The sequence below is a fragment of the Emys orbicularis genome, chromosome 2, assembly GCF_028017835.1.
Source record: "Emys orbicularis isolate rEmyOrb1 chromosome 2, rEmyOrb1.hap1, whole genome shotgun sequence".
In the NCBI taxonomy this organism is placed as follows: domain Eukaryota; kingdom Metazoa; phylum Chordata; order Testudines; family Emydidae; genus Emys; species Emys orbicularis.
The window spans coordinates 208256433-208279757 of record NC_088684.1 but is presented as its reverse complement, the minus strand read 5'-3'; the positions used below and the strand labels follow the sequence as shown (position 1 = coordinate 208279757).

At 40.9% G+C, this 23325-nt stretch overlaps 1 protein-coding gene across 2 annotated transcripts in view; it reads left to right on the top strand.

The window, feature by feature from the left end:
• Positions 1 to 23325, top strand: part of ITGA9 (integrin subunit alpha 9) — a 305024-nt gene that overhangs the window by 160184 nt on the left and 121515 nt on the right. For both annotated transcript variants that reach the window (XM_065399121.1, XM_065399120.1), the window contains one exon: positions 10650 to 10726. In XM_065399121.1, coding sequence (XP_065255193.1) covers positions 10650 to 10726 — 77 coding nt within the window. The remainder of the gene's footprint in view (positions 1 to 10649; positions 10727 to 23325) is intronic.

The window sequence follows — 23325 nt, the reverse complement described above, 5'->3', positions numbered from 1 at the left end:
AGGGTTACAGTTAGCCTGACTCTTGCTAACAAAGACTGTTTGAATTTGAAATTTCCTTCCAATTCCTGTCAGGCCTTACTCTGCTTCCACAGTTACATTTTTTTTAAACCTGTATTTAACATGGGAAGGTCAGGTCTAACCCGGGTGGGAGGGGGCTGGGATGTAGTGTCAGATCAGTATTAAAATAGCTAGATATAGAGATTATGAAGCACAGAAAGAAAATATTTTGAGAATTTTCCTAACTTGTTTTCTGCTGCAAATTGGATGGGGGAAGAAAGAGCTAGTTTAGCAGTCCCTTCTCATGTGCCTTCCAGATGTTGGACCTCTTAATTGAGGAAGACAAAGATTTGAAGTTAGAGTGATCTCAGCTGATAAATGGGGCTGAGTTTCAGATCTGCTATGTCAGTTTCAGTGATAAAATCCTGCTGAATAGCCTCTAGGAATAGCAGTGTAACTTAAAAAAATTGTATCATGTCCCAATTACAAATGATCTTTGAAAACCAAGTAGGATAATAGTAAGGGTAATATCAAACTAATCTAATGAAAGGACCTACTTTTTCAAAGGAACTTGTGACTTTGGGTTCCCCAACTTTTGGGAGTCCAACTGTTTAATGCTTAAAGAGTGGGTCATGCCTGAGACTAGAAGGATCTATGTTGGGTACTTATGTGGCCTGCATTACTATAAATTAAGATTGTGAGGCACTCAGATACTCATGTATCTGCAACTCCCCGTCAAGGAAGGCGAGAAGTACTCTTGTGTCCATTTTGCAGATGGGAAATTGAGACACAGAGAGACTCAGTGACTGGTCCAAGGTCTCCCAGGAAGTCTGTGGCAGAATAGGGACTTGAATAGGGACTGGTCATCTGAGTTCCAGGCTAATACCCTCAGCATCCTTCCTCACTATACATGCTGCAGAACTCTGTTCCACTCTTATTGTTGTAGAGCTCTCAATCAAAGGTTCCTTTTGCTCCAGGAGCCTCTCCCCTTGCTCAATTAAAAATATTTTCCCCTTGGTTGGGTGGGATTCCTAAAGCAATCAGTCCCACCCACCTCTAATTATCTGACTTTGCACTGTTCTATAGACATGGGTTTCAGTGGTCAGTATCCACCTTAAACTGGCAGTGACTGGGCACTGTCCATGCCAGGAAAACTAAAAAGGACTCCACCCTGAGTATGTACTGGCTCAGGCTGAGATTGAATTGGCCTGTTCTTTTCTGAATGGAAAAAAAGGGAAAGATTCCAGTTCAAAGCTGAATTTGACCAGCAGGTGTCCAGTTGTATTGTAACTTTGAAATATCTGCCATTAGTTAACGAACTTAAATAATAATTAGTGGAGGCCACTGACTGCAGTGCATGACATGCATATTTTGGTAATCTTATTCTCATGTAATGATGGGCAAGGCCAGTGGTTTTCCATTGTTGGGCCCTCCTCCCATTTATCAATATAAAAAGGGCAGCATGCTTGAGATCCCATGATCCAGCCTGTTCATGACCCCCAGGTTGAACAGTCATGGGCTAGACCCGTAGTTCTCAACCTATTTACCATTGTGGGCCACATCCAATACTACCTGTATGGCCCTGAGGATGTCATATGGGCCACAGCATTGGGCTGATTGGGCCACAAGTTGGGAACCACTGGGCTAGACCAAGCACAATAGCCTTCATGCTCAGCAATACTATGTGTGTATGCAGGGAGACAAAAACATGATCTCATCATATTAGGGTACAGGATTTAAATCACCTAGAGCTTTACAATTTTTCCAGGGCATCGTGGGAAGAATCAGCTGAACCTTATCTGGGTAGCTAAAGATTTTTACTATGAGGATTTATGAGGTGATTTATAAGGGGGGGGGGATCCTTTGGGAAGGGTTGGAAGGAATTTGGCCTACTTGCGGCCCTGGGGGTGGAGTTTGAAGGATAGTTCATTGGCCAGAGCCCTTGTTTTGAGTAAGGGGGTGATCTCTGGTAACCTTATCAACGTGTGCAGATTCTTTTATTGTTTTTAATATGTTTTCTCTGTTATGATTTTACCTTAAGAATTAAATGTGCTTGTTTAGAAAGACGTGTGGTAACTTAACTATGGCAATTACACTATGTACCCTCTCTGAGGAGAGACTCACAGCAGGCCTGCTTAGGCAGAATGTCTTTTGCTGGGGATATCACAGTATAAGCAAGGAACTGTGCAGTCTGGAAATAACTCCTGCACCTCTGACTGGGGTAACTAAGAACAGAAACAGAAGGAAGAAAGCAACAAAGGTTGCAGGATCTCTTCAACATGCCACTCTTCAATGCCTCAGAAAATTTCAGCTTTGACAAGCCTTCAGAATGGACAGACTAGAAACAATATTGTCCCAGATTTCACACTGCACTCAAACTCCACAAAGGTATTTTCTTTAATTTGTGTTACGAGGAAACAAGGAGAGCATATCTTTAAATCCTTTGGCTTTACTAAAGACAAGCCATAAAGATAACAATGAAAGGGTTCTGATTATGTTTGATGTAAACTTTATACTTCAGAGAACTGTGGTTTATGAAGAAGCATGTTTTTTCCAGAAAATTCAAGAACCAGGGGAAAATGTTGAATGTTTTACAAGAGCTCTGCATACATTGGCTGAAAACTGATTTTAGGAATGCAAAACATGAATATATCAGAGGCAGGCTGGTTATTGGGTTAACAGATTATAACCTTTCACAACAACTACAGCTGCAGAGAAATTTAACCCTAGCCACAGCTATACCGATAGCAAAGCAGTCCGAATTAGTCAAACAGAACAAAAGGCAGGAGCAATTTCAAAAAACCTGAAACTAGCTTAGAAACTGTGAACAGACACTTGAGTATTAAAAGTCATTAGCACATAATCCCTGAGGCAGGGAGAGAACTCCTAGACTAAGAGGGGCAAAGTCCAGCCTACATATATAGGTGTGGAAAAAGTCATATCCCAAGAGATGATGCATGTCCAGCTAGAGGTATACAGTGTGTAATGCAGGAAATAGGGACATTTTGCAGCTGTTTGCCACACCAAAGCAGTCGGGGAGTTGACTCATATTGCAGACAGTCAAGAGCCATTGTTTCTGGGATCTATCACTTGTGATGACGTAGAACCTGCCTGGAGAGAGAAACTGAATATTCGTGGCAAGACTATTGGCTCAGGAGCTTACATCACAGTCATCTCAGAAGGGACATACAATCACCTTCCACCCCTTCCAGAGCTGAAGTCACCTGACACAGCTCTGGCTAGTTTGACTGCTGTATTTGGGAGGGGCAGAGCACACGTGCACACACACATGCTCACACGTGCATGCTGAAGCCAGTTTCCTTGGCTCAGGAGCTGCAGAAGCGCCTTGAAAGTTGGGGGTTCACAGGTGCCTGAACCATGGCTCCACCCCCCATGCTGCACTGCCCCCCACCGGCCCCTGCCCTCACGCCATCCCTTCTTCCCGAGCCCCCACCTCATGCTGCCCCTTCAACCCAAGGCCCCACCGCTGCACCACCTCTTCCCTCCAAGACCCCGCCCCCCGCTTGCTCCTTTCTGCCCCTCCCCCCATCGCTTGCCCTTACAACCGGTAAAAAGTGGGAGGGACATGGCCCCTTGGCCTCCCCCCACCCCCGGTTCTGGTGTCCCTGCCTTGGCTCACTGGCGATCTCTCTCCCCACCTGAAGTGGGTACCTGGGCTACCTGTGCTATGGGGGATGGGCTGGCTTAACGAGGAAGACACAGCTGCTGCTGGTGGCCACTCCAGCACTGGCTGCTGCAGCGATGTCGCTGCTCTGGTGCTGCTGTGGGCACCTCCCTGCTGAGGCTGCTACTGCTGCCGAGGGGACGCCACATGCTTCTCTTCCCCATTCCCTCCCCATTCCTTTTCCCATTGTCCACTACCCATCCTCCTTCCTCTGCTCACTGTCCGCTACCCCATCCCATCCCCGTCTCTTCCTCCTGCCCTATCCCACTGTCTTTTCTCCCCATCCTTCTTCCCCCAGCCCCTCCCCCCCATGGGCACTCACCATTGTACAGTAAACAGGCAGGCACTAGGACGCAGAAGGCAGCGTCCAGCTGCTGAAGCAGTGGCCCGGAGCACAGAGAAAAAGCTGCTCTGTCATGCTCCTCTGAAACTAGGCGGAGGGGAGGCACAGCGTGGGAAGGACAGAGCCCCCCTTCCTGGCAGGCCGAGCAGAGCAAGCCCTGCAGGGCAGCTCACTGCTCGCAGAAATGGGGTAGGGGGAAGTGGCACATGACCCTGCATGACCTCCTCCCCCCACACACCTCCGCTCTGTTTGGTGGGCAATGCCCCCCCAACATTCCTCCAAACTACACCCAGGGGCTAGCCCTGGAGGTATTCAGAACAGCATGGGCCAGTTCATCACAGAAACCTCTTACAAGGACAAAACCTTTGCATTCAGAATGCATGTGATCAAAGGATTGGAGACAGACAACCTTCTCAGCCTCATCATGGCAGCCATGATGGGCCTAGTGAGAAAGATGGAACAACTTGACAGAGGATTTGATGATATTGGACTTTTGAGAAGAGATGCAGTACAAATCAACTTGAGACAATGCTGTACCATACAATGTTCAAACACCTCTACCTGAGGCACCTTGGAAGAAACTAGCTGCAGATTTATGCAGATTCCAGGTATATCATTACCTTGTTGTCGTGGACTATTTTTCTAGGTATGTAGAAATAATGTACTTGAAAGACATAACATGTTGCAGTGCTATTGAGAAACTTAAATACACTTTTGCTCACTTTGGTATTCCAGAACAACTAGTAATGGATAATAGACCACAATTTACTTCAGCAGAATTCAAATGATTCCAAATGAAATATGATTTTGATCATATTACTAACAGCTCACATTATCCACAAGTCAATGGAGAGGCTGAGAGAGCTGTACGGGCAGCCAAGAACTTCCTGCAGCAGATCAACACCAAGAGCGGCTAATGGATATAGTTCAGCAGAACTCCTGATGGGAAGACAGCTCAGAATGACTGATCCAACTTTGCAAAAGAACCTGTCTCCAAAGTAACCAAATCAGATGATAAGATTAAAAGAGCTTACAAATACTTTTACAACAGTTATCACTCAGTTAGAGACTTGCTAGGTCTAGAACCAATGACTGGGTTCATGTCAAATTGGATAGAGAAAGAGGATGGACAACTCCTGCTGTCATAAAGAAAAAGAATGTGGTACCCAGATCATATGTGATTGAGAACGACAGTGGAGAGTTCAGCAGAAATCGTTGACATCTACACTATGCTTCTCGGAAACTACAATCAGCAGAGCAAACTCTATAGATGGCAGATGCAGAACAATAAAACGACGACTCAAGTATTCCAAGCCAACCACAGCCAGTCATTGCACCTAATGGTCAGCCAAATGACCAAGTTGTTACACGTTCGGGTTGTGTAATTGGAAAACTAGTATGATACAGAACTGCTTAACAGACTGATATGTACGGTGCTTCAAAGACCATGTGATAGTGTAAACATTGTAAATGGTAGGAATATAGAAATTAAAGGGGAGATGGAATGCAAAACTGTAGCAAAATGCTCAACCACTAGGTGTCACTGTGCATAAAATACCTTATTTAAATGAACTTCAGCCATACCTGGCAGATCATTAAAGGATCTTATAATTAAGGGTAAGATTATGGCATGGAGCTCATGGAAGTCACTGATCCCATGACTTTCAGAGACCTCCGTGACATTTTCCAGCACTGGGGTGGTGGGACGGAGATGTCAGCTAATGGGCGGGACCCTGGAGCTCCTTGGGCGGGTGCTAGACCTCTTTCCCCCCCCTCCCCTGCTCGGGCTTCAGTCCTCCCCCTGTCAACCCCATTTTGTGTCAGTTATTTTTAGTAAAAGTCAGGGACAGGTCACAGGCTTCCGTGAATTTTTGTTTATTGTCCGTGACCTGTCCGTGACCTTTTTTTACTAAAAATAACTGTGTCAAAATCTTAACCTTATTTATGATCAACCTATCTGGTGTGCATAAGCAAGCTCTGTGACCAGTCCATATTTGGTCCAGAAGAACATGACACATACATTTATGCTTATTAGTTTTCAGTTGCTAGATGGCAACTTTGTTTAGGGAGCTTTTTCCAGACAGCTGATTTCCTTGGGGAGCACCTCTTCCTCTTGTTTGTCCAGTTTTCTATCTTTTTCTTGTTGCTGTTAGGTAGATATGTCCATGTTTAATATATTATTGCTTCATCAAAGGAAACAAAGCAGGGCCCTGCTGAAATCTAAAGCCAGCTTTTGTGGAAAGGAGAAATGATTGCGTTTGGCTTAGATGATATGATAAATGGTAGTATATTAGTACTGAGCCTTAGGTACAGAACTTTCCCTCCACCTTTCTCCAATTAGAGAAGTTCTTATGTGCTTTAGTTTAATAAAATAATTATTGCTGGCCATTCCCCCCCCCCCCCCATTTTCCTATGCTAACCCATTGTAAATGTGAAGCTCTTTTCTTTGTGTAACACTTCTTCATGGGAACACCTGGAGCCCCGGGTGAGCTCCCTAGCTGATTTCACCCCTCCCCGCACCCACCGCCCACGCTGTTCTGACTTGGCTGTTTTGTTTAATAGCAGGATTCTTCTGATCATTTATAGCCCCTGTGGAGTTCACTCCCCTGGATTGAATTTGCTTGAATATTTCCTAGACATATTCTCTAAATAATTTGTTCTTATTTTAGCCAGTGTATGTAATTAAATCCTGGAAGGCTTTCAGGAACGTTAATTGCTTTTCTTGAGGGAATTGAATTCAGGCGTTTGCACCTGGCTCTATGGGATATTTGATTTAATAGACAAGTTTATCATAGGGACATAGAGTTTAAGGCCAGAAGGGACCATATCAGTCTGACCTCCTGCATATCACAGGCCACCAACACCACTGAGCACTCACACACAAACCCAACAACCAAAATTAGACCAAACTCTTACAGTCCTCAGGAAATTAAACTATTATGTGCCACAGGTAGAAAATAGGAGGAACTGAGGTGCACCAATGCCTAAAGTTCCTTCAATGACAGGGAAATGATCAGGTGGGACATAGCCAGATGGTCCTGGCAAACAACCTGCATCCCATGCTGCAGAGAGGGAAGGTGGGAAAAAAAACCCAGGTCACTGCCAATCGGACATTGGGGGGGGGGGGGGGGGGGGGCTGAATTCCTTCCCAACCTTACATATGGCAGTCAGTTAGACCCTGAGCATGTGAGCAAGAATCAGACTGCCAAAGTTCCACAAATAGTAGCCCACGAAAGCTTATGCTCTAATAAATTTGTTAGTCTCTAAGGTGCCACAAGTACTCCTGTTCTTTTTACAAATAGTCTGGTGAAGCGGAGGGTGGCTGGGAGGTTTCAATAACTACTAGTTTACCTTGTGATCAGTAGATATTTCAATCTAATAGCTTCGCTTTTAAGGGCAATTTGAAAACGTACAGCTAAGATTTAAAAAAATTAAGGCCTAAAATTAAGCTTGTAAGGGCCACGTTTCGGCACCTACATGCATGGCCTGATTTTTAAAAATCCAGATTGAATTTGCAGTCACCGAAGGTTGGATTCTGCTACCTTTACTCATCTTGAGTAGCATCATGGGACTACGTGTGGAACAAGGTGTGTTGGCTCAAAGTGTGTAAAGGTAGCAGAATCTGGTTCTGAATGAATTTACCATTGTCCGATCCAAACCAAATGAAAAGGTTGGGTTTTGAGGAGTTACTCCTGTTTGTTTCTCCCCAATCTCCTCAAGACTCCCAAGTTAACTTCCACTTGCCCTCTTGCTGTGGAAGGAAGGAAGGACACAGCTCTTTCTGAAACCTAACACCAAGCACTTTAAGGGCTTGGGGCTTATTTTGGAGAAGGCCCCAGATTTCCAGATGCTTCTCTGAATTTCTTGGGGGTTGAAGATCTCACAAGAATTCATTTATTTTACGTTTTTATTTGTTGCAAGATTTGTGGTATTTTCGTTTTCAGGTTTGGCCAGAAATACTACAAACACAGACTTTCTCATGGTGCTATATTTTAGTTGTTCCACTTCCGTTTGTAGAACTAGGAAGTATAGAGGAATATGCAGAAATGCTAAGTAACTGGGGAAGGGAAGAGGGGAAAGAGCGCAAACTTTCTCCAACTTCTAAACAAAAATTTGGCTAGCTCAAGGTTTGAGTCCATCCTTGTTTTTATCCAACTTCGTTGGTTTATCCCTAACTACCGCACACTGCTTATATGAACTGGAATATTGGTCAGGACTCCAAGGTTAAGTACTTATTCTGTTTTTTGAAAATGACATGGAGTTTGGTTAGGGCACTAGTCTGGGACTTGGGAGAGCTGGGCTCATTTCCCTGCTCCTCCACAGATTTCCTGTGAGGCCTTGGGCGCAAATCACTCTTTGCCTCAGTTCCCCATCTGTAAAATGGAGATAACAGCACTGCCCTACCTCAGAGGGGTGTTATGAGGAGAAATACTAGAACTGGTTGGAAATTTTCCGGTGGAGTGTTTTTCTGCTAGGAAATGCCAATTTGTTGAAATTGATACATTCTGTGGGAACATGTCAATTTCAGTGAGATTTCCACAAAAACCACCCAGATCCTCAGCAACCGCAACCTGCCGAGACTGCTTCTGTCTGTTTCAGCTTGAAAATGTTCCTGAACTCACATGGCTGGTTTCTCACTGGAAACTTTTCCCTCCCAATCCATCGTGACTTGCGGGGAAGGTGCTGCATAGGTCTTAGTGTCCCCACCCCCCAAGGAGAAGGAGGTCACCTCTGCACAGTTCTATGTTGGGGAGCTTGGACCATCTTTCCTTCTCCCTCCTCAGTGCTACAATACCTGTGAAGATGCGCCTGGCATTTAACTCCTGCTGGCTTGAGTTTCTCTGGCATAAGAAAATGTTACTAATGTTTGCAAGGTAGTTAGGCATCTGATATGTTTTAGGTTTGAGTGGTTTAGATGGGCAACTATTTATCTGATCAATAATTGTAGGAAACTTAGTATCTGCTCTTTTGACTTGAAGAACCAAGCCAATAGATGTAATAACAAAAGTCCAGGATTGTTACCCAGTTCCTTAAATTCACTTAAAATGCTATATTTTTAAAATACACTTGATATCTTTGGACATGCTGCATGTTTTTAGTAAGTTACTGAATTTTACAGAGATACAATATACAAAAAATAAACTGCAGGGTGAGATGATTTTACAGTTAATGCTCCTTTTTCCTTGAGAGCTCAAACCGTCTTTAATGTACTTAGACACATCAGCAGTTAGGACCAAATTCTGAGCAGAGGAACAAAACCCATGGAAAATGTTTTTTCTCTGAGGATAAGAGGGACATGCCTGTCAACTATACCTCATTTTGAGGGACACAGCTCATCTTAGTCCCATAATTCCGTACTTTCCACACAGATCCCGTGTACCCTTACATTTGTTGTTGAAAATTATTTACTTCAGAAATAATATATCATGGGATTGAGGTACCAGAAAATGTTGTTTACGCTAACGGAAAGAATCCACAGCATTTTAAGTGTCCTGCATGAATAATTTTTTGAGTCCCTCTTTTTGGGTCTTTGTCTTTAAGTGGTTGGCAGGTTGAGAGATGTGTAAAGTGCAGGGAGATGGAATCCTTTCCCCCAAATGGCCTGGTCATCTGTGCAATTGGGCAGTGGTCTCTGTTCCAAGCAATGGGAGAAATAGTCATCATGTTCTCCCAATCTCTTTAACAGGATACAGGCTCAATGGATCCATGCTGTTGTCGGACACTGTGGACATGCTCCTATCATATCCACAACACACCCACCACTGTCTTCCACATTTAGATGTGGAGAATTGCCAGCAAGCTGTACTTGGCCACACTTAGGGGAATGTGGCATTCTTAAGCAGGTACCCTCTCCTGCCTGCCCCCTCTGCCATTACGTTGTGGAAAGGTGCCATCCCCATTGCCACTGAAGCTTTGTGTGCCCATGCACAGTGCTGTAGAATCTTGGCCTTTTTCCTCTCTTCATTTCACCGATCCATTTAATTTGATAACTGCATTGTCAACTCCCAGTGGGTTTTACAAACGTTCAAGAGGTTTGATTGTAGTTCTGTTATTCTGGGATTATTTTAATGCTCAGTAATTTGAAAGTCAGAATTGCATGCTTTGCTTAAAGGAATGGTGTATTTTCCTAGTATAAACAACATGATGACAAATGGGTAAAATTTTACTTTGTTTATAGATGAGTGAAGAGGTTTAATGTATATGTCCTGGTACCTGAAACTCTACACAGACCCAAGTCTTTTCCAGGGTTATGAAAGAGTTTAGTTCAATTATTTCCCACATATATCTTTTTTTTTTTCATTCATACTATTTGGAACCAGAAACAGGAGTGCCAAAAATATGGGGTAGGAGGTCATTATAGCCTGACCAGAAACAGGAATGCACTGAAGAAAAGCCATGAGAGTCTGTTTCTGGTGAGCTTTCCAGTTCAGTCTGACAGAGTATAAAAGGTCTAGATAAAGAGAAGATTTGACTGCCTCTGAATCGCTTGAACTTCGCTCCTCAGTACTTTGTATCATGACCTTCAAGTGTTCTTAATTTTACTGAAACACATTGCTTTGGGAAGAGGAGTCTGATTATACCGAAGTCCCCCACTATAACAGCTTTCTCCTCTGTTTTTCACAGACTGTTTTTGAGAGGAATTGTCAATCAGATGATTGTGCTGCTGATTTGAAACTTCAGGGTAAATTATTGCTGTCTAGGTGAGTGAATTAAACTTTTGTCATGTTCTTACTTCTACATATTAGTATATAATTGATTTTAATTAAGGGCACAGCGAAAACCCAAAATAGAGATCCTCACCTTGTATATGCAACTTCTTGCATGACATGCTGATTATTATTAATGATATTATGATAGTACCTAGAGAGACTGATATCAGGCCCCTGTTATGCTAGGTATTATGCATGCACAGGACAGTCACTGCCCGAGAGAGCTTACAATCTGAACAGACAAAGGAGGGAAGGGGAATTAGAAGCACAGAAATATGAAGTGACTTGTTCTAAGTCCCACAGTAGGTCAGTGTCAAAGCATAAGTTTTCTGTCCAATGCCATCTCCACTAGACCATGCCGCCTCTCAAAGAAGGTGTTGACAAAGTAAAGCTGCATGAAGCTTCTCCATTTTCCTTAATAAAAATGTGAAAAAATCTCAAAATATTGTCATAAAATCCTTTGTGGTGTTAAATTTTATCCTACTCCCCTTTAATTTCATAAATTCGTAGTCTCTGCGGAATTATTTGTCTTCATTTGTCAGTTTCACAATCATTTTGTCAATATTTAGATAGTATTTCCTTTTAGCTTCACTTTTCATCTCACATGGTAAAACTTGCCAAGTGGCACTGATGTGAGGTTTTTGTTTTGTCTCATTTGGCTTATGATCCAAGAAAGAGGCATATTATATTGCTTGGTCAGGATGTGCTAATTTCATTTCTGGATTTTTTCAGGTTAAAGGTGAACTTTATGTATCACTTCTGTTTCCTTTTCCCTATCATTTTTAGCACGCTTTTAGGGAGTGAAATGCTGATCTGAAATATTTAACCATGTTTCAGGTGTTTTGCTGTTTGATGCAGATGCTGTCTGTGAAATCCGTAGCTTTCAGGCCAGGAAAGAATACGTCAAAAACAGTAAAGTCAGCAGATATAAATGCATTTTGCACAACTCTACAGTGTTTTATAGTTGTAACTACAGATGGGCCTGAACCAAAACCCTAAAAGCAAACTTTGAGAAACTATGTCCAGCTCCCATTGAAGTAAACAGGAGTCTTTCCATTGATTAACTGGGAGTTGGATTGGGTTCTCAAGCTATGGATTCCAAGCTTGCAATTTGCCTTTCTCCCCCTCACCCCCCAAACCTGGACTTGTTACCTTATACAGAATGTTAGAGGTGTACAAAATGCACAATGGAGCAAAACTGGAGAACTGTTTTTTCCCCCCTATTCTTCAGACCAGAGATAATCCAGAAAACTAGGGGACAAATCCTGAAGACACTTACTTGCTATGAGTTAATCTTCTGAAGTCATGGCAGTAAGCAATACAGTTAGTAGTGTTTGGGGGACTACTAGCTCCTTCAGCTGTTTAGATTTAAGCCTGATTTTTTTTTTACTCGAAAAATAAGCTGTTGATTTCACCTAAACAAAATAAAAATCATGACTGTAGAATGAGTGTAGGGTTTTCTAATACAATACAACATTGATACAGCAAGTGCTGATCAAAGCACTCAGTTCTTCATTTTAGTCCATCTCTGAGTTACTATTTGAAATATACAAGATGTCTTCAAATAGATAACATATTCTGTTGATTTGCTGTTGTTTTTAATCTCCGAGACTGTCTGTTTCTGTTTTTAGAAAACACCTATAACATTCTTCAATCTAAAGAAATTAGAATATGTATTATTATTGCCTGTTTAAAATAGAAAGGCTACTCTGGTTTCTGGTTTTGTATAGGTGGGAAAGGTGCCTATCCTGTATAGTATGACTAATTTCTCATACACACAATGCCATGTGCTGAAAGATTGTATATAAGCATTTTTTTTTGTAATTCTTCCTGTCTATGTAACAGAAGTGTTACAAACCTTCAGTCATTTCCAATGCTTATACACCAGAATGAATTGAAGTATTTACAGGATCATTACATTTTTGTACTAGACAAATATATTGGACCTGATTCTGTTCTCATGTACACTGGAAAAATTGCTCCATTGATGCCTATACAGTTCCATCAATGTAAAAAATTGATATAAGTGGAAGTCCATTAGTTTCTCATTGTAAATTTTTCTGGTTTATATGCTTTTCAGTTATCTCAGCACTTCAGAGTCATCAGGTATACACAGTGCTATATGCTTTACAGTACATTGTTTTGTATCACATCATATAATGCAAATTTTCTAAGCAGAACATCTAACTCTCAAAGATTAGGTTACCATCATGAGAATTAATTGCAGTGATCACAATTATAACGTTAGGTACCGCATAGCAACTCTGTTCTGGGGTTACACAAGGAATGAATTTGACCCAGTGAGAACTACATAGTAAAAACGTCATCCAGTGCTTTGGAAATGTACCCCTGGATGGCATACACTTAGCAAGCATATTGAACTAGGTAACAAGAAACAAAAATAGCAGGTCTGCTCTGAATTTCTTTGTAGCTTTTTATTGACTAAGATGCTTTGGGTACAGATTATCTTCCCTTGTTCAATATTGAGGCTTAGCAGAATTCAACGGGGCAAACCTAAAGACAACATGTCTAGGAATCCCATTGAAAAAAGAGTGCATGAATCCATGTGAAAATGCTGTCTAGCATGTGTTGCAGGCATTGGAGCTTTCATGCACCTGTCCCAGTATGTGAGCCATGATCGGCGTGTGTTGAATCAGCAAATCCTTCTGACCATGTAGGCTGGTTTTAATATCAAGATTGTCTTCTCTCTCAGGCTACTGTTTGGGAGCTAGCTTAGTGCTGCTGGCACTCAGGTGTCTTTTCAGCAAATGTAATGATACGTTCTAAATAGAGCCTGATAAGTAATGGAAACGGATCTAAAGTCATGGAGAATATTTGCTTTTGCTTGTGTATCAGAAATGGCGTTTGGAAAAAAATAGGCTGTCCCATGAAAAACAAACAAACAGAAGTTTGGAGGAAGGAATAAACAAAAGTCTATTCATAGAGCAGAATAGACTGGTGCCTTCCTTAAGAGATGCAGCTAGAGAGGAAATCCTGCATGGCTGTGTAAATGTAATGGCAATCTGTGTACCATAGGAAACATAGTAGCATTACTATTTATAAAACAAAATAGTGTTGCTGTGGCTTGTCATATGGCAGCTGCATTACCCACTGGTGGTGGTTGAATTGACTCATATTTATAGTTTGGAAATCAGTTTTGGAAAGACAGAGGACTACAAGAATCCTTGGATAAAAAAATGCTATATAAATAATTATTATTCATAAGAAAATTTCAGAGGCAGCTTGTGTCCCATATAATTCTGTGACATAAAGTTACACTTCATCTGTCATTAGAACTAGAATTGCTCACCAGCTAGAATATTTCTAGTTATATATCTGCCCTCAAGACCAAACTGTTTGGAGAATGAAACAAAGCTATTTTCATGTTGGCTTATACCCAATCTGCTGCTCTTATTACAGACCCAAATTTACCTCCCTCCCACACAAACCTGTTGTTCTCACTCTTTAGTACTGTAAATTATTTACATTGGAAATACAGAATTGTGAAATGAAACGTGTAGAACACCGGAGATGTTTGGGGAATGATAGTCCTGTTATATGAAGAATTTCAAGGTTTTGAAATTTTGTTTTCGTTCCTCACTGAATGAAAACAGAATCTTTCAAAAGTTTTTGCAAAATGCAATTTTGTTGAAAAGTCTGTTTTCAAATTGTAAAGGTCAGGTTTTGATTTGTGTGTCTCTTATCTCCGGAAAGGATCAGAGACTCTACCTGGGACCTCAGAAGCCTTTCCATTGAAAACTTAATTGAATTTGATACTTTTTGGCAAAATGTTTTGATTTCTAGGAAATTTTAGTTTCCAATAGAAAAAATTTTCAACCAACTGCATAGAAAATAAAAAAATTTCTATAGAAATGTTTTCTATGTCAATTTGAGCGGCTAGGATGTGGCCAGAAAAAGCCTAATTCTGTTCCCACTAAAGACAAAGGTAAGACTTCCATGGGCGTTTGATCAACTCTCAAATTCGTATGCATTTCACTTGCACCAGTGAAAAGAGTAATTTCTTATAGGTGCTTAATCCCACAATCATTTGAGAGTTTTGTGGGTACAAACTGTAAATGCAACTTATGGACATGCTTCTGCTCCCATTAAAGTCAACTGTAAAATTCCCTTTGTTTCAACTGGTGCAGGAACCTGTGCTTAAAAATGTAGCGCTGATAGTTTCACTACAACCCGTCCAACTGTTACAGATCCTGGGCTGAGAGAATCCAGAAGTAGCAGATAAATGTGTGTTATGACGTACATTTCCTTTTCACCAATAACAGGGAAATAGCATAGAAAGTAGTTAAATATTTTAAGAATACAGATACCGGATGAGCCCCCCAAAAAGAACAAACAATATTTTGAAGATCAACCACTTTTATTAGTTAGAGTCCATAGCCTTTAACTATAATTATTGTGATTTTTTTAAAAAAGGTTTTTACATTGGTCAGATTTTGTAAACCGGCAGAGAAAAGCAGCAAGCTTGTGGCTTAGTGTAGGAAGTAACATGTTTCATAAATTTGACTGAGCTCATGGTACAGAGCTTATCTTGCTTTGATCAGACAACAGGAATTGGTTTTCAGTGAGGCCTCATGTTTCATGGCCTGCGCTTTGTGGTTTTCTGCCCCTACACAGTGTCTTAGCAAAACAGTGGTGATGAGGAAAAAAATATCCTTTCATTTGGAGCTTAATTACTTGTTCTGATAGGATCTATTTTTTCTTGCTCTGTAGGCCTTCATAGCAGATGAGGGGTGTGACGGGTTAGATCACAGAACCCCCCTTGGGAGCTGCCATCTGATGTGCCAAGACTACCTGACCCTGCTTTCCTGCCCAGTCAGCTTAGGACTTCAGTTCCCTGCCTGGTTTGAGCCAGACTCGCTAACCTGCTGCAAACCCAGACCCACGTCTGAACCACGTCCCCTAACAGCTGTAGGCTTACCTGAAAGCAGCTAACAGAAGTGTTCTTGGCTTTAACACTCAGATGTCCAACTCCCAATGGGGTCTAAACCCAAATAAATCTGTTTTACCCTGTATAAAGCTTAAACAGGGTAAACTCATAAATTGTTCGCCCTCTATAACACTGATAGAGAGATATGCACAGCTGTTTGCTCCCCCCCCCCAAGTATGAATACATACTCTGGGTTAATAAGTAAAAAGTGATTTTATTAAATACAGAAAGTAGGATTTAAGTGGTTCCAGGTAGTAACAGACAGAACAAAGTGAATTACCAAGTAAAAAAAATAAAACACGCCAGTCTATGTCTAATACAGTAAGAAACTGAATACAGATAAGATCCTCATCAGTTCCAGAATGCTTCCTTTTACAGACTAATCTCCTTTTAGTCTGGGCCCAGCAATCACTCACACCCCTTGCAGTCACTGTCCTTTGTTCCAGTTTCTTTCAGGTATCTTTGGGGGTGGAGAGGATCTCTCTTTAGCCAGCTGAAGACCAAATGGAGGGGTCTCCCCTGGGCTTAAATAGACTTTCTCTTGTGGGTGGAGACCCCCTCCTCTCTCCTATGCAAAGTCCAGCTACAAAATGGAGTTTTGGAGTCACCCGGGCAAGTCACATGTCCATGCATGACTGAGTTCCTTACCAGCCAAGCCCATTCCTGGAAAAGTCCAGATGTGGATTGGTGTCTCCAAGTTCATTGTTGTCTTAAGTGTTTCTTGATGGGGCACTTACTGAGAATAGTCTTTTCTCAGAAAGCTGACCAACTGCTTCACTACAGCCTACTTAGGATCAAACAAGTATGCAGCCAGTATTCATAACTTCGAATACAAAAAATGATACATGCATACAAATAGGATTAATAGATTCAGTAGATCATGATCTTTACAGAGATATGTTGCCTGGTATATGTAGCATAAAACACATTCTAGTTATGTTTTATATATATTATATATATATAAAATATATATATATATATATATATAATATACACATTCATAAGCATATTTCCATAAAGCCTTATGGGTGGCACCGTCACAAAGGGTTTTTATTCCATTTATTTTATCATGCCTTAAACAAAAACTTCCTTAATCAATATTTTTATACTCTGTTTATCCTAGTCAGTTTATTCAGAGCAAGAGAACTTGCCAAATTATCTGCTTTACAGAAACCTAAAGAAAAATTCGTGCACTCTGGAATTTTATCAATCTCAGTATTAGAAAGGAAGGATCAGTGCTCTTGGGGTCTGATCCAAAGTCCATTGAAGTAGGTGCTGTCACATGAAATACATGTTCCAATATGATAGTAATTTATTGGGTCAAAGGACACATAGAGTCTGTGGTCAGTTCCTAGGAATATCCTAGGACAGTATTAAGATTTAAGAGGCTCCTTTGTCTTTCCAGTTAGAAGAAGAAGGGTAAATGTGGGACATGCGGGGATTTATAATTTTCTCTATGATGTCTCTCAAAATCATGCTGCGACACCACACTGTAATAAGAACAACTTCATAGCTTAGAATTATTTTATTGTAGAATAACTGACTGTCATTCTAAAGCAATTTGGTGTAACATAAGGAATAAAATGAAAATGCCTACTATAATATTTTTGTACTTGTGTGTGAAGTACATTTCAAATATCGTAGTATATATATAACTAAATATTCATAGTTCATTGTTTCAAAGAAGCAGTCTTTTTATTCTTAGCCTAGCTCTATTCTTAGCTATAATCTGTTGCTAATGAGGTGCATATTGTATTTATGGATAATTTTGTTGCATCACATCAAGGATCTGATTTGCAGTTTCCGGAAAGGACTACCAGCAGAGCCAGTGATTAATCTGAACATAATGTAAGTTGCAGTAGCATCATCTTAGGGAACTAGCTGAATGTTTTCCAATGTTGAGTGTGCATTGGGATGAAGGAATAGTTCCTTGGTTTCCATCTGGCCAGTGGCACTCAGAGCATCATAAATCTATCACACGCGAAAACATCGATTGCAATGGCCAGTCCCGTGCCTGCTGAGCGTACAGTGATTGAAGCACTCCAGATGGTAATGGAACCAACGAGTAATGAGTGATTACAGAGCTCAAAAATCCAGTGGCAATAAAAGAATATGGATTCCTACTCTCTCTTTGCAATGGGCTGTTCTCTTCCAGTTAGGGACTGTGTACAAATGAGACTTAACACAACTTTGTTCTGTAATAATCACCAGGATACGTCCACTGGAATATGACTGTCATGAAAATTTGATTACAGCAGGGCTTTCAAGATATGTGGCTAGTTCCCTTTTGAAGTGACTACTGAACTAATATAAAACCCTGCATTCTTCATGGACACCTCTGCATTGGTAGCCCATTCACCAAAGAGGTTGTAGGGCAGAGTACTGTTTCTTGGTCTAATAACCAATTATGTCAGGCTAAGCAAAGAGAAGGATTGAACTACTGCAATATTGTCGTGTTGTTTTAGCTGCCATTGAGAAATCGAAGCTCAACAGATACTGCACAGATTGACAGCAGCTAGACAAATTTTCTTTTTTACTGCAGTTTACAAAATCCAATAAAGCTGAGATCAGCCATTGAGTTGCTTTGTTTGCTGAGAGTAGCAAAACGCTTGAAACGGAGGAGTTGCTGGTGATAATGTTGTCTGTGCTGAGTTCCATATTGATTCGTTTCTCAGTTAAAAATATCTTAATTTGGCATATTTTATTCTTGACATAAATCACCTGCTACTGTGTAACAAATTCCCTGTTGCAACAAATTCCATACATTTTTATGAGTTTTCCTCCTTGGTTAAATACCCATTGGTTGTGATCTATAAACGACTGGTGTACAGGACTTTTTGTCCCCTTTTCCTTTTTCTGTGCTCAACCGAGCACACTAATTGATTCCATATTTTGCTCCTGCATTCCAGGAAGAGAAAACAAAATCCAACCTGTTTTGTCAGATTTCACTTGGAGTTCAGTTGCTAAAAGATTCATTTTTCCTCAGGAAATGTGTATTGCATGCTGTCATTGTTAAAGATTTAATCCATAGAAATTTCATGCCACAAAGTACTAAATTTCTCCTCAAAATGTATTACAGTACTTCTACTAGGCCTATCTATGCTAATCCACCATTGCAACATAACTCATTCCTTTGACCTTTTAAAATAATAATAAGCAGCTTTTTTTTTTAAAGTAACCAGTGTGGGATCCACATTGCATGTAGCACCTACCTCTTGTTCAGTGGGAGTAATTATTCCATCCTCTTATTTACTGCTATCTGTGATCAGTTTCCTCTATCTCTGTTCTCATTTTAGGGCCTGATCCTGCACACACCCACGTGAAAAACTTAACTCGTGTGCAATCCCATTGACTTCAGTGAGCCTGCTTATGAGAATAAAGTTACCCCAGGATGTGTGCGCAGAATCAGGGCTTTTGATTATAGATTCGACAGGGATGTTGTGCCTAATTCTCCTTTCACTTACCCTGTTCTTAATCAGCAGTAACTCCACGGAAATCAAGAGAATCCCACTGATGTAAAGCCAGCATGAGTGAGATAAGAATCAGGCCCCCTTTACCCTTTTTATTTCTGCCTGTAAAAGCTTACACATATCTGTGGCTCTGTAGAAATCAGAAGTAATATAAGAAAGTTACCTGTTTTTTGAAGAGTGTAACTAGAGCGAGGGGTGGGACGGGGGACGGCATCTTTCACATGGATTTGCTCATACACTGCACATGTAATTTAAAATGTAAAATTGAAAGTGTATGTTGCTGAACACTGGCATGTTAGTTGGGATGATGTGAGATTTATCTGAAGAACCTGAATTTGGGAAAGAGGATCTATTTGGCATTCCCAGAGAAGGGCTGAGAACACAGTAACTAGCTGTAACCATTTTCCTTAATCCCACAGCAGTAACCTCTCCTTTGTTGCAATCCCCCAGTAATGAACAGGGACGTCAGCCAGACAGTATGTAATCTTTTGTGCCTTCTTCTCCTGGACCATTAAACTGTGTTCTTGTTTTTTTTTTAAAAAGTGGACATGGAAAAATTGGATCAGACTTTCACTTTCTGTGACCTAATCCTGGACCCCAGTGTGTGTACAGAGTAACTAGCCTGTGTGACAGGATTCTTTCCATAGGGATCAGGGGAGTAAAGAATCCCCCTCTCCTCTTCCTCATCATGCAACTGTAGTAATATAGCCCCCATGCAAAAAGTGCTGCTCCTTCATCTGGAGAATGGTTTGATAATCAGCTAGCCACCATTCTTCCCTAGCATACCCTGTACACTGAAACCCTCTTCCCTGGGACACAGGAAGTCCTGCAGAGCTCTATGGTCCACAGATTCTGTAGCTCAGAGTCTCCAAGTGCTGTCTCCTTCCTTTCTGGAGCAGATCCCACCAGTGGGGCGTGTGTGCGGGGGGCTGCTGAGGAGACAGCAGGATTTTGGCCCCCCTAAATTATGTTAACAAAGGACCAATCAGTAGCTCCTCCAAGCAGACACCCCAGCTTTAGTCCAAATTGACTTTTGGACTGTGAGAAGTGACTTCGAGTGCTTGTGGGAATGAAAGGGGCAATAACAGAGCTATGCAACATCCAGTGGTTTTGCTTCATGTGGGTTTGTGTGAACATTTTTTTTTTGGTTTGGATTTGTTATGAGTCTGCTACCCCTAAACTTTGCAATTCCCCCCAAATCAAACACAATCTAAACTGCCGATCTTCATATGTTTTCCTGTCAAAGCCAGGTGAAGCAGCGAGTTTCGTCAGCTTTCAGTGCAAAACCATAAGTTGGCCGTGGTTTGCTCAAAGGCTTTGCAAATTTCTCTAGAGAGTCTTGTCTGAGTTTAGAGTTGGTAACGAAATCCCAAACGGGATGAATTTTGCATAGTTAGGGGGTTTGTTGCAATCATTTCCTACAGCTGTAGTTAATATTCAGGGCCTTGTTATGAGTGAGGCTGAACGGTGGCATTGCATGCTTGGAAGCGCTCTGCTTTTTGCCTGTTGCAGGACAAATGCGGTTTACTCACCTATGCCTTCTCGGCATTAGCAAAAATGGGCCCTTTAATTCTCCATTGGTGCAGCTCCACCTATGGAAGTTAGGACTCAGATGGGTTTAGGCATTTGTACCCATGTGTTGTCTGATCCTGTTCAGTTGATCCTGTCTGCACTACAGCTTCTACTGTGTGAGGGATATAAGACTTGGAATGTCAAAGGGGGAAATGGTGACACATTTGGTAGGAGAAAGTCCTGTTGCATTCCTTCCCTGCCTTGTGAGTAATCTGCAAAGGTTAGGGAGGTTAAGCACAATATGTGTTTTTTACTGACTACTAAAGGAAATTGGGGGATGAGTCCAGGCTTACCTTTTTTGGAATGTAGATTATGTCTCCCCAGATGCACAGTAACTAAAACACCATCATCTTGGGGGGTGAGGGAATGAAAGTTGTAGATCTTTTCTGGTATTTCTATCCCTTCCAGTCTTTCTTTCCCAGATGATTGCAGCATAACTGTGTGAAGGCAATGCAAAAGGGATCAAGGATTGGGACAGAAGATGAGAGCAGGTTAAAAGAGACACCTGTCATGTCCTGACATTTTAGAATTGTTTCCTTTTGTTAATAACTTTAGGGGGGAAAAGAAAAATATTTCCTTTATATACTTTGTGCTAGAGCCAATGAATTAAGAGTCAGGGGAAGGTTTTAGTTAATTAATCTAAACCTGATCCCTAGAAAAGGGTTGGAGCCTGATCTTTTCTGAAGGGCTGACCAACACACATCCCATCCTCTTTAAATCAATGGGTCTGCAGGTATTCAGCACCTCTGAGTCTTTCATACAACTTTTACCCAGCTCTCCACTTATACATACTGTGTTGCATAATTACATTCTATTCTTGTTTTAAAATTTGCTTAGTGATTGCTCGTTGATGTTTAGGTTTAGATCTATGCTTTCTTATTTTTATATGATCTGTCTTGACTTGACCCACGTATCTGGGGAAAAAGATTAGCCACTTTAAAATTTTTCATTAAATGAAAAATAAAACAAAAGCTGTTGTTTGATTTTTGTTCCTTAGATTGTCTTAGCTTGTCGTAATGAAGAATGGCTTAGTTTGTTTTCTTGTTTCGATAGGGTGACAACACAGCTTTACTGACATATTTTGACTCTGCAGCTAGCCTGTTTAATGTTCAGCAGATGCTGGAGAAGGATGGCATCATATTGGTAGTACAGTTCATACATCACAGCAGGCATTCCATGCTCAATGACATCATGCCCCAGAGCAGTAAACAGGGCTCGGGAGCTCCCCTGCCAATAGACAGATTCTTTTTCTTAATCCATTTCTTGCTGAAAGTGTACCTGATTCATTCCAGATGTACTCAGATTTAATGATTCAGGAAACTAGTCTCTTAAAATGAGACTTAAACACAATCTTCTGTTCCATTTCTGATGAAGTTCTGAATTCCTGTCAGCTTCGAACCACTGGGGGTTTTCGCAAAGTTCAGTAAGGCTGTGAATTTGATGTTGGTGCTGTAATCAGTGATCAATTAGTGCTATCTTAAAAATCAGGTTTTCCTCTTCTATGGAGGAATATATTGTGAAAGACTTGTGGCTAATTTAACATCGCCACAAATGCCTTCCTTCAGATATAACTCACTGTAACAGATAATGGCATTGTGGAAAGTAGTAACATTATACTGACGTCCAGTACTTATTTATTGTTACTGCCTGTGTCTTTAATTTTTTATTAAAAAATCATTCGGAACAATTGTTCTACTATTCAGAGTTAAATGACCGCATTCTTTGATTGTGACTGTGTTAAATCTGTAAATGCTACAAAATCAGAGGAATCTTTTTCCTATTGTTTGCATGAGCAGAAATAAAAGTAAGTTGTTGATAGGACATGGAGTCAGTCCTAACCACTCTCCCTCTCAAATAATGGCAACTTCTAGACATTAATGATTAGAGAGCATTGCAGCTAGCATGTCCTTCACTTGATGAATCCTTTGTTAGTTTTCATCACTTGCTAAAGCAACACATACATCCAGATTTTTTTCTGTGTACTTGTGATTACTAGATGATCCTGGTAGTTTGCCATTTATGTCTTGGTAGGAGAATTTGTTTGCCTTTCAATCGTAAATGTTTAAGATTGAAGCATTTGGTCTCTTGAATTCAGTGCCTACTTGGGCAGAAGTCCCATTGACTTCAGTGGGAGTTTTACTGATGTAAAAATCGCAAGATTTTACTCTAATTGTTTTGACATTTTAGTTTCAAATTTTTAGTGGGGTCCCAGCCAGGGCAAAAATTGCACCTTCATTTGTTTGCATCCATAATTGTGAGAGCAAATCATACCATTTATAAGGTTATGTACCTGCAAATCTGTTACTCAGCCATCTCAGTGGTGGGATTAGTGCTTGCAATTAACTGCAGCCATAAAAATGCAGGCACAATTTTTGCAGTTTGTACCGAAACAGTGAGAAGCTGTCATTTGAAATATGATGAGCAATTTTAGAATGTGGTGAGCAAATAAAGATTATAAATAAAATGGGCTAAGAAGATAAATGCACTAGAAATACCTCTTTATTTTGTGGACAAGTCCTGCAGAATTTACAATGATGAATTCATAAGGATCAACTTTCAAGAAGGTGTCTAGGATATTTTACCCCAAATTTACTGCTCAA